This window comes from Canis lupus, chromosome 11 (genome assembly GCF_048164855.1).
Source record: "Canis lupus baileyi chromosome 11, mCanLup2.hap1, whole genome shotgun sequence".
NCBI lineage: Eukaryota > Metazoa > Chordata > Mammalia > Carnivora > Canidae > Canis > Canis lupus.
This window is the reverse complement of record NC_132848.1, coordinates 36,168,543-36,184,422: the sequence shown is the minus strand read 5'-3', so window position 1 is coordinate 36,184,422 and position 15,880 is coordinate 36,168,543. Positions and strand designations below refer to the sequence as shown.

The 15,880-nt window shown below is 34.7% G+C and overlaps 1 protein-coding gene across 9 annotated transcripts in view; it reads right to left on the bottom strand.

Annotated features, from left to right (window-relative positions):
* The window catches only part of SLC41A2 (solute carrier family 41 member 2), a 124,854-nt gene that overhangs the window by 55,115 nt on the left and 53,859 nt on the right, over window positions 1–15,880 (bottom strand). For all 9 annotated transcript variants that reach the window (XM_072844273.1, XM_072844275.1, XM_072844270.1 and 6 more), the window contains 3 exons: window positions 11,729–11,800; window positions 9,031–9,175; window positions 5,432–5,578 (listed from right to left, as the gene is read on the bottom strand). In XM_072844273.1, coding sequence (XP_072700374.1) covers window positions 5,432–5,578; window positions 9,031–9,175; window positions 11,729–11,800 — 364 coding nt within the window. The remainder of the gene's footprint in view (window positions 1–5,431; window positions 5,579–9,030; window positions 9,176–11,728; window positions 11,801–15,880) is intronic.

The window sequence follows — 15,880 nt, the reverse complement described above, 5'->3', positions numbered from 1 at the left end:
AAAGGCCAGCCCAGCTAACACATTGATTTTAGCCCTGTATAAGTCATTTTAGACCTTGGCCTTCAGAAGTATAAGAAAACTTATTTCTGCTGTTTTAAGACACGGAATTTGTGGTAATTTGTTACAACAGCAATAGGAAATGAATGCCCCTACACATGTACAGGGGCGCCTGGGTGGCTCAGTGGTTGAGTGTCTGCCTTCATCTCAGGGCATGATCCTGGCGTCGCAGGGTAAAGTCCCACATGGGGCTCCCTGCAGGAAGCCTGCTTCTCCCTATGCCTGTGTCTCTGCCTCTGTGTGTCTCTCATGAATAAATAAAATCTTTAAAAATGAAAAAAGAGGGATCCCTGGGTGGTGCAGCGGTTTAGCGCCTGCCTTTGGCCCAGGGCGTGATCCTGGAGACCCGGGATCGAATCCCACGTCGGGCTCCCGGTGCATGGAGCCTGCTTCTCCCTCTGCCTATGTCTCTGCCTCTCTCTCTCTGTGACTATCATAAATAAATACAAATTTTTAAAAAAATGAAAAAAGAATACACTTTTACAGATAGAGCTTTGCAGAATTTTAAGCCTAAGAAATGTCCACGTATATTAGTATTGATTCTGTGACATACGTAAACTACAGAAAAGGATGAACACAGCTAAAGTGGTTCAAATTGCTATGATTCCACTTAACTGTCAAACATAACAGCCATCTTTTTGATTCATGGCTTGCACCTTTTATTAGATTGTTGGTAGCATTTTACAACAATTATTACATAATTTCATTAACAACATGTATTCTTCTTACCTTAAATTCTTTTGAAATATGTAGCTCCTGTGAGTGACATTTGTTTCTGGGTGAGCAACAAAGCAAGGGGCACGGTAATTTGTCAAATTTTTAAGTGCCCTCCATTATAACTATCAGAATTTTCTCACTAAATTGAATTCTAGGAATCACTGTAAGCTAAGATGGTGAATGCTGAAAATCTCTGAAGAGTGACATGAGAGATAAATTTAGATTCTACTCATATCACCACTCATATACAGGCAGTGATATTATAAAATGCCCTGTAAATAACCTGGCATCCCTGTTAGTTTCCACAGACTGAAGCAACCTAAGGCTGATCGTGTTTGCTCTTATGGCTTCAACTAAGCCATTTTTTAAAAGTTAACCTTGAAGAATGAGAAATCAATCCACATTTTGCTTCTCGGATCTTGCTTAAAAAGAGAAAAGCTGACAGTTTTTCAAATCAATAAAATCATGTACATACCAGAATTAAATAGCCATGCAGTGATAAATAATTTAAAAAGAGTTTTTTAAATCCTCTTAACAGTATGCAAACAAGAAGAAAGGGCAGCAACCATTATGTATACATGTAGTTCGGTTACTGGCCTAACTTTATCCTTTTAATAGGTTTTAAAGATTACTAATTACTGTATAAATGAATAAATACCTTTGTATTTTCTTGGCAAGTCATACCAAAGCATATCATAGTCCAGAGCTTAGATTACTTACTAAACTAACTTTTTATTTTTGCTTTTTTTAAAATTAATGTTTTCAGTTTTGTTTTAAAGACTTTATATATTTATTTGAGACAGAGAGAGAATGAGGGGAAGGCAGGGGCAGAGGGAGAGGGAGAGGGAGAAGCAGACTCCTTGCTGAGCATGGAGCCCCAACACAGGGCTTGATCCCAGGACCCTGGAATCATGACCTGAGCCAAAGGTAGATGCTTAAACAATTGAGCCACCCAGGTGCCCCTCTATTTTCCCTTCTATTTTAAGACCTTTCTTAGCCATATGATGCCAATTTAATTTTTCTGTAGGGAGGCTAATCCTCTGATATTTTTTGCTAACATAAGATACTCTTCCAATATTTCCATAATATTGTGTCCTCATTGAAAGGTTAATTTTTTGTTACAATTTATTCTGTTATTGGACAAAGAATAAGGCAAAATGATTCAGAAAAATATCTATCTTCTATTTTCATGTGTGTACTACTTCCTGAATAACTTTTATTCACACTAACTGGATAGCTTTCAAAAAAAGCATTTCACCAAGTGTTATTTATTTAACATCCATTATGTATATGGCCCTATGGAATGCTGATAGATAGATACATGGATAGATAGATACATATATAGATATTTACATTAATTTTAAAAACACACAATTTTGTCCTCAGCAGCTTATACCTTCATAAAGGAAGGTACTACATTTACACAAAAAAACTATAATGATCAGTAAAATGTAAAGAACAAGAAAAGTATCAGTGAAGTACTACAGGAATCCAGAGGAGGAAAAGATCAATTAACAGGGAAACATGAATTCAGCATTGAAAATGAGGCCTCAGGGCAGCCCCAGTGGCACAGCGGTTTAGCTCCGCCTGCAGCCCAGGGCGTGATCCTGGAGACCCTGGATCGAGTCCCACGTCAGGCTCTCTGTATGGAGCCTGCTTCTCCCTCTGCCTGTGTCTCTATGAATAAATAAATAAAATATTAAAAAAAGAAAAAAGAAAATGAGGCCTCAGACTGGCCTTAATAAAAGGGAAGGGAATAACAGAAGGAAGAAAAGAGAAGAATCATGGCTGATGTATGAGAATCAGTAACTGGGTGAGTCTGGCTAAAGTACAAAAAAGAGAGGAGCAGGAGGGTCTTGGAAGATAAGTTTCTGCCGACTCCTAGAGGCCTAAACTCGAGGCTAAAATTTTAACTTTGTTAACTGAGGAACAAAGACATAGGTAACTACACATAATAAAGTCAATAGTAATAAGCAAAGCTCTGGGCTTGTTTTGTCCCTTTTTGTGGAGAACTGGTGAGGTGAAAAGGGGAAAAATCAGAAATCAGCAAATTTTATCAGGACCATAAGAAAAACACATTGAACATAGAGTGAGCTTTGGTACATGCATCAAAACTAACAAGACAAGAGGGGAGCTGTTCCAAGTCATTTCTAAGTATCCAAAACTCTAGGGGGAAGAGTTAAGAAAGACTATTCTCAATGTCCAATTCTTTGGGAGCCATATAATACACAGCCTCCATTTGTAACAGAAGCCTACAGCCTCCATGAAATCCTCTTATCTCTAAAGACTGCTTTCAGTCTTCAACATAGGGTTTTCCAATAGTTCAGGAATTAAACTTTGTTTCCAAGAGCTAGGTAGCACAGCAGGGTGAATGGGGTCTCAGAATTCAAATGTGCCTGTTCCTAACCTTTATATTTAGACTACCACTAACACTGTGCTGATCTTATGAGGCCCCCTAGTGTTCACAACGTAGAATGTTATAATCCAACACTAACCCCAAGAAAACCCTTCAGTGTAAATCAACTGTAATTTAAAATAATAATAATAATAATAATAATAATATTTTAACTAACACACATTATTTTCCCCAGAAGTTGATTTATCTTCTGGAATCTCAATACTGAGCCTATATCATTATAACAATTGTCATATTTATTAGGATAACATTCTTCAATGGCATTCTCTTTCTTACTTTCTTATTACTAGAACTTCAACTGAGGAGACACCCATAGTGCTATTTAACAAGCAACTGAGCAATATGTTACAAATGACTTCGTGGTAATTTGAATACCCACGTTTGCAAATAATAGACCCTTCCTCATTATTTATGTAAGGCAGCCCATTCAGAACCACTACCAACCTTCCAGTCCCATCCCCACCCCACCCTCAATGTTCCTGGCAAGACCCATAGAATAATAATAGGTAGAAACCCTTCACCCTCTTCTTTCCCCTTCATTTCTCTCCACTCCTCCTCACAGGGGAGAGACTTGTCTACTTGATAAGACTAGGGAAAGAGGCACTAACCATGCCTAACTCATTCCCTTTGTCTTTTGGGATCCAGCCTATTGATGACAGTCTCCCTTCCTCAACACAGGTAGCAGCCCATTTCTATGGGGAGATGAGGCCTACAAGTCATCCAGCTGCCTGCCTGAGTGGGTGAATTAATTAATTAATAGAGTAGGAGAAAAATATTAAGTCACATTCTCTAATACTAGCCACATTTCAATCCCTGACTTCAGTATGAATTTCTAAATTGTATAAGAGAGGGGAAAAGTATGACCAGTTACCACCCCAACAATAAATTAAAGCAGATTATCCCCTTACTGATATAACTCATTTTCTGTGCCTTTTTTGACTGGAAGAGAAAAGAATCAAACATTACCCTGAATATACTCGTACATACAGCTTTCCTTGTATATTTCACAACAATGAAAACCCAAAATCACTATGAACAAGATCTTATTACATTTAGGCCATTAATCATTTATTGTCTTCTACCTTGCTTCAAGTGGACATATCTTATTTCTAAATGAGAACAATTTTCCTTGGACATCAAGTTTTATTCACTTACTGCTTTTATGCCACTCAATAACTTAAGGTAATTTTATATACTAAATGAAGCTTCCCTTCACAAGTGATTGCCTTTGTTAGGTTAAAACACTTTCTTTAGTTCAAAAACATATATCTGAGACCTACTTCTTCAAACCAAATGTACTTTAGACTTCTTTTAAAGAATACCATAAATCTGTATAGAATCCACGAAATATATGAGGATATATGAATAAATGTTTGCTTCTGGCTTAGCTTATAAACTTTCTTTTTTTTTTTGTCAAAGTATTCTTTTGGTTTCTGTTTTCTTTTCTTTTTTTTTTTTTAATTTGGCATCTAAAAAAAATAGAACCATAGCCAACTTTTAGCACTAAACCAATGCTCACAAATCATATTCATTTACATTGATAAGAATCCCAAAGTATAAATTTGTGTTAAATAATTGTGTTAAAACAATTCATTAGATTCTATATTCTATATATAATCTATCACTATTATCTGGAATTTTATGTGTGTGTGTGTATATATATAGAGAGAGAGAAAGAGAGAGAGAATATGTTGGAGACATCACAACTTCACACAACATTCAGGCTAATTTTCACGGTGACTTTTTTGTTGCTGTTAATTGCCATGTTGGTTTCTGAAGGAGGGACAATCACCAAATTTAAAGCACTGCTATACCCTTATGTTCTGGGACAGTAGTACAATGCATATATCAGAACACCATAGGTTAACTCCTCACTGCCTACACACTTAGCAAAAGGACAGAATTCATAGAATATCAGACCTGTGTTCAACCTTCCTACCAGTAGTGGGTAACACACATAATCTCCATGATCCTCAGTTTTCTCATTTGAAATTAGAGATGATCTTATCTTACCATATCTTATAGAGTTTTAAACTCAAGAAGAAAAAAAATGGAAGAAAAAAATATATGAGAACCACAACACATAGTAGGTATACAGCAACTGGAAGTTACTGTTCTAATCAGTCTCCACCACAGTTCTGCTACAGATGAAGGCCACAAGGGATTCCTAGCAGCGTTGCAACAATATTCATTTAATGAGACTCTGAGTAGCACATTATATTTAATTTCAAGTCAACTTACCAAGACAGAAGTACAAACCCTGACTTATCCAGGCTAATATGGCGAGAGTTATGAGGTCGCCAAAACTAGCAGCAATGGGAGTAGCAACGTTATCAGGATTTATGCCGGTCTTCTTTGAACCAACGATAACCCCAACCATGATTATTCCTGGAAGAAAGAAAAACTCATTACTTTCTATGCTATGATTTAGAGAAAATCAATCCCCTAAATACTGAAATATAAAGGCTAGAAAAACAGCACATCAGTTCCAGTTAGAATGCTTAGATAAGCTGACTTAAAGCAAACAAAACATTTTACTCTAATGCTTTGCCAAAATGCCTTTTGACAAATTCCAAGTAGGGATCACAGAAGATCTGAGAAGTTCAATTTTGCATTTAGAGACCTGACAAGCTACTATAAAATAATGTTAAAGTTTCAAATTTAATAACATGTATGTCTCAGATGTAACATATATGTGTATATCAAAACCAAAGATTTTATTTTAACCTTCAAATATGGTATGAAAATGTCAAAGAAAGGTTAAGTCATATTTATAGGCACAGCAACTGGGAAGAAGACCAAAAAGCCAGATCTGTCTACATGGTGGTAGTCAGAATGCTTGCTTCTTTCTATAATCTAGAAGTCTTGAAGCATTACAAAGGAGGAAGTAATCAAAATTTGAACACTGGAGGCCAGAACACAAAAAGCAATCTCTGTAAAGAATATTCTTTTTTAAGATTGATTTATTTACTTACTTATTTACAGAGAGTGAACACAAAAGGGAGGGGCAGAGGGAGAAAGGAGAGAGAATCTTAAGCAGACTCCCCACGGAGTGCAGAGGCCAACACGGGGCTCTATCTCACGACCCTGAGATCATGACCTGAGCCGAAAGCAAGAGTCGGACACTTTAACCAACTGTGTCACTCAGTGCCCCTATAGGATATTCTTTAAAACCAAAGTTTCTATCTATTGAACTTCCGTCCAGAGAACAAATGATGAAAATATGACTATGTACTTGTACTCCTAAATATTTTCTTGAATCACAGAAATGGGGAGGGAGGATGATAACATATATCCATACCCAGTTGTATGTATACATTTTCTCATGCCCACAGTTAGAGGATGCGGTACAAAGACTATTTAAGATTAGTGCACTTATGTGCTAACCATAAACCAGTATGGAGGCCTAAATATGGTTAGAGGGAAAATATCCAACGGAATCTCACTGCATATTTAGACTGAAAATGACTCAAAATGATTTTATTCCAGCATACTCATTTTATAGATAATAAAACTGAGGTCCTGAGAATAGGCTGTAAGTTCCTGCTCAGGGTCACAGAACTTGTAAATATTTCTAGCCCATGTTTTCTACCACCCCCTAAAGCCAAAATTATTAAAAGTAGACTTTTTGTCTTATTTCAAATAAAGTCTCACTTCTTATATTCCGGAGACATTTTCAATCTATAGATTTAACTTTCCCATAAACTGTTGTAAAAAAAAAATAGAAAAAAAAAGTTTAAATGTATTATGTAATAATAGAGATGTAATCATATACAATTCTTTTTTAAAAGTTAGCACATTTAAAGATTGATATGGAAAGTTCTCCTAGGACAGAGTGCCAGCCATATCTTTTCAGCTGAAAACAAGTATTTTGCCAGCATGGACCAGTGGAAAGAGTTGGGAGTCAGGAAACAGGCTTTAATTCTGATTTTCTGCAAACAAGCTGATAAAATTGGACAAGTCACCTTACCTGAGTCAGTTTTCTCACCTATAAAAGGTGGTCAGTAGTATCTGCTCTCCATATATAAAAATCAAGCTATCATAAAATTAGAATACACATTATTCAAAGTAAGAAGCCTTAAGCAAATGTATTTTAAAAGTCTGAATTCTTACAATTTTTGAAAATCCTAGGCAACAAAATAGTTTTTACTAAAAATTTATAGTTCTTTTCAAATGAAACAAGATTAGAAAGAAAACAGAAGCAAATGAACTTAAAAGAAAAAGAAGCTAATGCTTTAACTTTTTTTATTTTTTTACCAGAAATTAATTCCCCAGTAGCTTAACTTCACACCCTGCTTTGGCCAGTGTTAACTCTGCTGAATTCTAGTAATTCTATACATTGACAAGAAACTATCCTATCCCTAATGTAATTTAAGTACCAAAACAAAATGCTTGAAAATATTTTGGAAGTCAAGTCTTAATTTTAATAAGACTCTCTAAATTCCTGAACCTACCCAAAAATTTGGCTTAACATTGATATAATCAACTGACATGAGAATTTTCTATTTTTCACCTTGCTGGTGATATAAGGGTAAGAAGATGGCAATTATAAAATAAAAAGAACCAAGTCTTCACAATTATGATTTAATAATAAGCTAGTTCTCTAGTGCTATGCTCTTAATAAATAAATATAAAGAATGATATCCCAACTGAAAAATTCCAATGTAGTTAATTTTTAAAACCTTTCAGCTCTTTAAAAGTCTACAGCCAGCAATATGCTTTGTTGAGCATATGGTTATATTTGTATTGCCACAGAAGCAGTGAAGATATTTTTTTGAAACCTGAAACTTTAAAAAATTTTAACAGAGGGACTGCTTTTAAAATTCAGAATTCCTAGAAACCTTGTTACTCAAATGACAAGCCAGCAAATCCTCTGCATGATTTCCAGAGTTTTTCAATTAATTTAATTTACAGAAACTAATGAATGTCTAGACTATTTTCCTGATCTCATTAGGAACTCTACCAGAGTACCTAAGGCCAGAGACAAGCTCAGAAAGCCTGGTCTATACTAGGCTTATACATAACAAATATAGGTATATCTGAAATAAGATATTTTAAAAGCTTGTAGATAAATTTTCTCTTCCTCCTGCATTCTTGGTGGGAATGTGGAGAACAGTATGGAGGTTCCTCAGAAAGTTAAAAATACAACTACCCTACAATCCAGCAATTACATTACTAGGTTATTTACCCAAAGAATACAAAAATTATAATTCAAAGGGATCCATGAACCCCAATGTTTACAGCAGCATTATCTACAATAGCCAAACTATGGAAAGAGCCCAAGTGTTCATCAACTGATGAACAGATAAAGAAGATGTATATATATATACAATGAATATTACTAAGCCATAAAAAGAATGAAATTTTGCCATTTGCAATGACATGGATGGAGAGTATTATGCTAAGTGAAATAAGTCAGAGAAAGACAAATACTATATGATTCCAGTAATACGGAGAATTTAAGAGACAAACAAGCATAGGGAAAAGAGAGAGAGGCAAACCAAGAAACAGACCCTTAACTATAGAGAACAAACCAGTAACTACCAGAATGTAGGTGAATGGGGGGTAATGGTGAAACAGGTGAGGGGATTAAGAGCACACTTATCTTGATGAGCACTGAGTCATATATGGAAGTGTTGAATCACTATACTGTGCATCTGAAAGGAACAGGTTACATTGTATGTTACATTGTATGTTAACTAAGTGGAATTTAAATAAGAACTTAAAAAATTTGTTGATCTTATAATGAAGAAGTATCATTTTAATAAAAATAGTCAACATGGAAAATAAATTATTTGAAAGTGAAAGACTGTAGAGTAGACATTTATAAATCTACTTACCCTGTAGAAGAGATGCAATGAAAGCAGTTGCTACACTGCTAGAGCACAAAAGTATGGAATGGTCAAGATAGTATTTCCCCTCTGGAATCCAGCCCAGTATAATTGCTGCCACAGCCGCTAGAAAACCAACCACTGTTGCTTGAACCTAAAAAGTTTTTTAAAAAATCCAACTGAATTATTCATTTCAAAAACAATTTTTACTTGGTTATGTAAATATGCATACCAAAAGTCAGAAGAAAGTATTGCATATGGTCATTGAACTGCATTACCTTTTGAAGAAGCCACTCTAATTTAGTATTAATATTCCCTAAGGTGGTGAGTTCTCAAACTGCCATGATTTGGTGCCAGTGGGTATGGAATGGGGCTCAGGAATCTGTTTTTATCAAGCACCCCAAGTGACTTTGATGGTGTAACCCACAGATTGTCTAAGAAGATACCAACCTTAAGACTGAAAGATACCCAAATCCAAACAACTGAAGTCTGACTCCAGAGGCAGTACTCATAAGAGACTGGGTTTTATAAACAAATGATAAGCTTTTGACTCCTTGCTCCTATATCACCTAATCTTGTGGCAAGTTAAATTTATTCATTTAACAAGTACTTATTTAGAATCTACTATGTACAAGGTGCTTGGTCTTGGCCACACAGTGGTCAAAATAGATTCATTCCCTGTTCTCCCCCAGCTCTTGGTGGGTAGGTGGGAAAGACATTAAAAAGTAACGTCATGAATAACCACAACCATAATCTGCAAAGTAACAACAATAATAGCAAATTTGAAAATTGAGATTTAAATGAGTTACATAACTATAAAGTGTTTCCCACAGTGCTGGCACAAAGCAACCCAGCAACTAAGAGTATAACACTGACTGAACTCTTAGAATCCTATTAAGTAGAATGTGAGGACTAAAGAAGCCCTAGGGGAATCCAATTCACAGATTCCTAATTGTGCTTGTGTGCTGGACTCCTTTGACAGTCTGGCAAAAATTTTGTGAAGATTGTTTTCTCTACGAAAACGCAGATGCATTCAATATTTGAGAAGAATTTCTAGGTGCTCATTGACTCTCAGAAGGCAATCCATGTACTAGAATCCAGAGCCATCTCTGGCTCCCATCCTGACCAACGGCTGCAGGGAGGAAGGATACAGGAGAAGGGTACAGATGAAAAGTGGAAGGAAAAATTAAAATCTGAGATGGAAGCTATTAGAATGATGTGATGAATAATTTACACCACTACTCATATTACTTGGTAGAAGTTTAGAATATTTAAAGAATAAAATGGAGTATATTTTCAAATTTTAATTTATATATTAACTTATAGTAGCCTACTTGTTGTTAAATATTTTATTACTCTCGTGTAGGTTCCTACAATTTCAAACTGGGAAGCAACATACACATCTCTAATACAATATGTGATTTAAAAGAATGGGGCAGGGAATCCCTGGGTGGCTTGGCAGTTTGGCGCCTGCCTTTGGCCCAGGGCGCGGTCCTGGAGTCCCGGTATCGAGTGGGGCCTGCTTCTCCCTCTGCCTGTGTCTCTGCCTCTCTCTCTCTCTCTCTCTCTCTCTCTGTCTATCATGAATAAATAAATAAATAAATAAATCTTTTAAAAAAATAAAAGAATGGGGCAAAGAAGCCTAGAAAAGTTAAGAAAATTAACAAAATTTATACAGCTGGTTAATGTTACAGCTGAGATTAAATCCCAGATTTTATTTCTAAACTGTGATCTTATTTTATTATTATTATTTTTAAGATTTTATTTATTTATTCATGAGAGACACAGAGAAAGAGAGAAAGGCAGAGAGAGACAGGCAGAGGGAGAAGCAGGCTCCATGCAGGGAGCTCAACACGGAACTTGATCCCGGGACTCCAGTATCACACCCCGGGCTGAAGGCAGACGCTTAACCGCTGAGCCACCCAGGGATCCCCTAAACTGTGATTTTAGAGACAGCTGCATGGATTTTTTTTTAAAGCCCAAGTTCCAAAAATTATTTTATTTCTAGGTCTTTGAAATATATTATATGAAATTACTTTTCTGCAACCATGTTTCTCAACATGATGTCCTAATTGAGGTTACTTTAAAATTAGTAAGTGTTCCTTAGGCCCCCTTGCTGGAGAGTTACTAGGGGGTTGCATCCCTCTTGGGCATCATAGGAAAGAGCTGAGGAGGCAGACATTCATCTGAGATCAGAAGGAGCTGTAGATAATCTATATATAATCCACGATTTAGTAACTGACAATCTATGTCTATGTAACTGACAGTCTAATGTGCTCCTTTACATGAATGAACACTAGTAACTATAACAAAGAAAACTTCAGTTTATATAAACATAAGATAAAAAAAACAAAAAAAAATAAAAAAATAAACATAAGATCACAATATATAAATGTTTACTTTAATTAAAGATTTACTTTAGAAAAGTCAAAGTAGAAAAATAGCACCTAATTGATGAAATGCTAAATATTTATTTGTATATATTAACTCAAATACTCACATTCTTCCTCTTTAACACATGATAAAAAAATTTATATAGTTTTCTATATTCTATCATGTATTTTTCAGATTTGGAAGAACCTGATCAATTTCTAGAGAAAGAAAACTTTCCAGAGGTCAGAAATGCACTAAAATTTAATTATTACTCTTATAGGTAAAACCAAGATGTATAAACGCAAGATCTGTAAACAAAATGTGTATCACGTACCTGCTTTAAAGCCAAGTTGCCAATTATTAGGTTCCACTTTTCAATAGGTGAATCCATCTTCCCAATATTTACCTGTTAAGACAGATATTTTCATCATGCATCACTAATCTATGTTTTTACTCCATTTAAACAAGCATCTGAAGTCCTAAAGCCAAAGAAAATTCTTTAGTAAAACTGATGAACTCATGCTGTACTTTAAATATAATCCTGAACTCACTACCAGTTTCGTATCTCACATTTAGCTTGCTCAAGATGTTTAAAAAAATATATATATATAAATATTCTTTAAATGTTTATTTTTAAGCATAAATATATACATATCAAATATGTGTGTGTGTATATATATATGTACATATGTGTGTGTGTGTGTGTGTGTATATATATATATATATATATGTTTAAAATTTAATATTAGCTCACAAGAACTAGCAGACCAGTTAGGGCAATCCACTTGCTCATTGTTTACAATTACCATCATCAATGTTATCCTAAAATGCCATATTTTGTGTACTGAGTCTCAATATAAATAATTACATAATTTTGAACTGCTAGGATTTTATTCCACATCATAAAACTAATGTAATTTGAAGAATTAGTGAGCAGAAAACCCAGGATTAAACAAATCATTTATATGTACATGATTTATATTTGAGTCAAGACTAAGATTGTTAGCAATAAAAAATTCATTCAGTTCACATAAGTTTTGATCGTGAATCTACTACAATTTATACATCTTTCTGCTAAACAGAAGAATACTCTCCAAAAAAATTATTCAATTGCTCTATAAGCAAAATTATTATTTCTCAACCATTTAGGATTTAAAACATGTATATCCAAATCTGTTGAGTTTTTCTAGCAGTGAACACTTTATTAATATAAAACATACTGAGCTGGGTTTCAATTATTCATTATCTGCTTGGTCATGAAAGTTAAGTGAATGGGTAAAGTGAGAAGTACATAACGGTTGCTATTTATCGGTAGTTTATGGACAGACTAGAGTTTAGCTCACTGGCTTCAGACTAGCAGATTACTTGCTACATCAACATTTCCACTATCAATTTGGAAAACAGAATTCTTGAACCTCCCTCTGGGCTCTAGTCTCAAAGCACCCAGCAATGCAAATATTAAGATCTCTCAGTTTTTCAGTATAATTATTCATGCTGTCTTTATTTGCAGATTTCTTCCCTAAGCCTGGAAATCTACATTATTCATGAAATTTGTGTTTGTAGCTCTAACAACCTGGGTCTTTGCTTCTGTGAGTAATAAGGTACAAGCAATGTTTAAAGAGTAAATCTACTTCAGGTTTAGTGTTCAAGAAATAGGCATGAGGGAAATTAGTGTTATTTTTAATAACTTTTAGAAAGAGGTCTATAGGTATAGGAAGCAAACTAAAATGATTCCATGAAAAAGCATAAGACTTCAAGACTCCAGAATAAATCAATGATCAGTAGAGGTGGACCACGCATATACTAAGGTCTAGGAGAAAGTGAAGAAAAGTGAGTCACAGAATGAATGCTATGAATTAGGTAGGCTACTTCACCAGATTCACTTGGTACCACTGCCATGAGACCCTTCAAAAGCCTGGAACTAACTACTTTTCTCAAAATCCTCTTCCTTAGAGCTGCTGGTTAGTCTGCCAGTGACAGGAACTTGCCTAAGATTTGAAAGGCAGAAAGGAAGGAGATGCCATTATTTCTGTAAGGTCCTGGTAGCAGATATAGTAGGCATCCAGAGGTCTACACTGCAATGCACCCATGGCTTTCTTCCTCTGCTGCAGTGCTTCAGGCTATTTCTCTGTCTACTCCCACCAGAAATCTTTACTTCTCCCACATTTGTGTACGCCCAAATTGTTTTATTAAATTCTTTATTGCCACAATATATACTACGGCAGTTCTACTGACGAAAACCATAGTGATAGAATAACATCACACTACTCAATTAATCTGTGTTATAACTGATGATCACAATTTCTGAGTCCCTTCCAGATCCGTATGTCTCTGAATCTAGAGTCCTTTTATTCTAACATGAATAATAAATAGCAAGTTAATGTATGATATGAAATAAAACATATTTCACATTTATGACATATAATTTATGTGTAAATCACAATGTATTATATGAAATAAACACAAAGTAGAATATATTGACAAATAATAATCACTTTTTATATAAAGCAAAGATTTTTAGAAGCAAGGATTTTTAAAAGAGAAAAATGTTGATCTAAATGTAACTACTTAGAGAAAATACTCATAGTATGGGCATGCATTGGGGATGGAAGGGGGAATCTGGCAGAATTCAGAAAATTGACCTTTGTGGCCTCCATATTGTAAAAACTGAAACAAGAATTGGGCAGACCTACCATACTAGCCAGTGGCCTAGGATTAATATGAACCATCTAAATTTTTCCAGAGTTGAGAGGAAGAATGAATGTTCTATGTAAAGACCTTTGCTAGAACTACTTTTATTAGATTAACTGACCAGATGGTACTCAGCTAGAAAAACTAAGAACTTGGAAGGTGATAAAGTATAGTGGGATATGATCTGATAAAGACTTCATTTAATTTATTAATTTATTTATTTTAATTTATTTATTTTAATAGTACTATTTATTATTTATTTTAAAGTACTAGAAAAATAGACCGATATTTTTGTAGACACTAGCTAGTTTTTAAGGAGAGAGTAGAGCTGAGGTGGCCAGGGCCTGAAGATGTGTTATGTTTTAGTCAACACAGTGGTTTTAATTTTTTGAATCTAAATGCCTTAGGTTGGGTCTGTAGTCTCTACTTTTTATAATCTCTACATCCCTCTTCTTCATAGAAGTATATGTTACTTATCTGACCCTGAAGCACATGAGTTAAGGACAGGCTTTAAGATTTATTAGAACTAAAGATAATAGTGGGTTGGAATGACCTTGAAATTATAGATTTACTAATACAGTTACTATAATTGATTTAAAAAAATATATTTAATATGTAAATACTTGAAACAAGGGTACTGAAAGTCTCCACTAAACCATTAGTCTTTATATATATGTGTGTGTGTGTGTGTGTGTGTGTGTGTGTACACACACACACATAGGCACCTGGGGGGTTCAGTGGCTTAAGCATCTGCCTTTGGCTCAGGTCATGATCCCTGTGTCCTGGGATCAAGTCCCAAGTTGGACTCCCCACTCAGGAGGGAGTCTGCTTCTCCTTCTCCTTCTGCCTCTCCCCCTCTGCCCATGTTCTCTAATAAATAAAATCTTTAAATAAATAAATAAATAAATAAATAAATAAATAAATAAAATTAAGTATGTGCTCCCAAAAAAAGGTATATAAAAAATAAACCAGAATGTTAACCATTTTTATTTCTGAATGATGGGTTTGTGGATAATTTTTATTTTCTTCTTTGTTCATTAGTAAATTTTTCGAATTTTTATCACTCAATATGTATTACTGCTATAATCAGAAATTTTATTTAAAAACACATAATTGGTCAATTTAAAAATTTGGCAACTAGAAAAGGTAATAGTCTCAACTTTTTGTCTAAACATGGGTTCTACAATATAAATGACATTAAAACTCACAGAGTATTCAGATGAAAGCCATAATAGAAACTAAGACTACCCTATAAATATGAGGGACTGAGTAGAGACCCAACCTAAGGCATTTAGATTAAAAAAATATGAGGTCCAACTTTAGTCGGACTGGAAGCTGACTAAAGAATGGCTTTTACATAGTAAGACACTAAACATTTGGAAAAGAACAAGAGGAAGAATTGAAAAGGGAGAAGGAATGAAAGGAAATGAAATGGGAAGGGAGGAGGAAAGTTTTATTCCTATTTAGAAAAGAACTAGAGAAGTAAGCACAACATCTTTGAGTGCTAGCCACTGAATACTGGTACAATTTTCCTAGAGGCTGTAAAATTCTTCTGAAGTTTTAAAACAAGTAGATTCTCATCTATCTAGAGGGATATACTGTCAATCTTGCCCCAAGTATGAAGATTTGACTAAATGACTTCTTTTATGAAAAGCAAAAATCAAATAATAGAAATATGCAAAAAGTTCTGTAAAATGTTATTAAAGTGATACTTCATGGGTAGTTATGATGTTAAACTTTATTACATAAAATCAATATACACAGGGGTGCCTGGGTGGATCAGTCTGTCACCAAC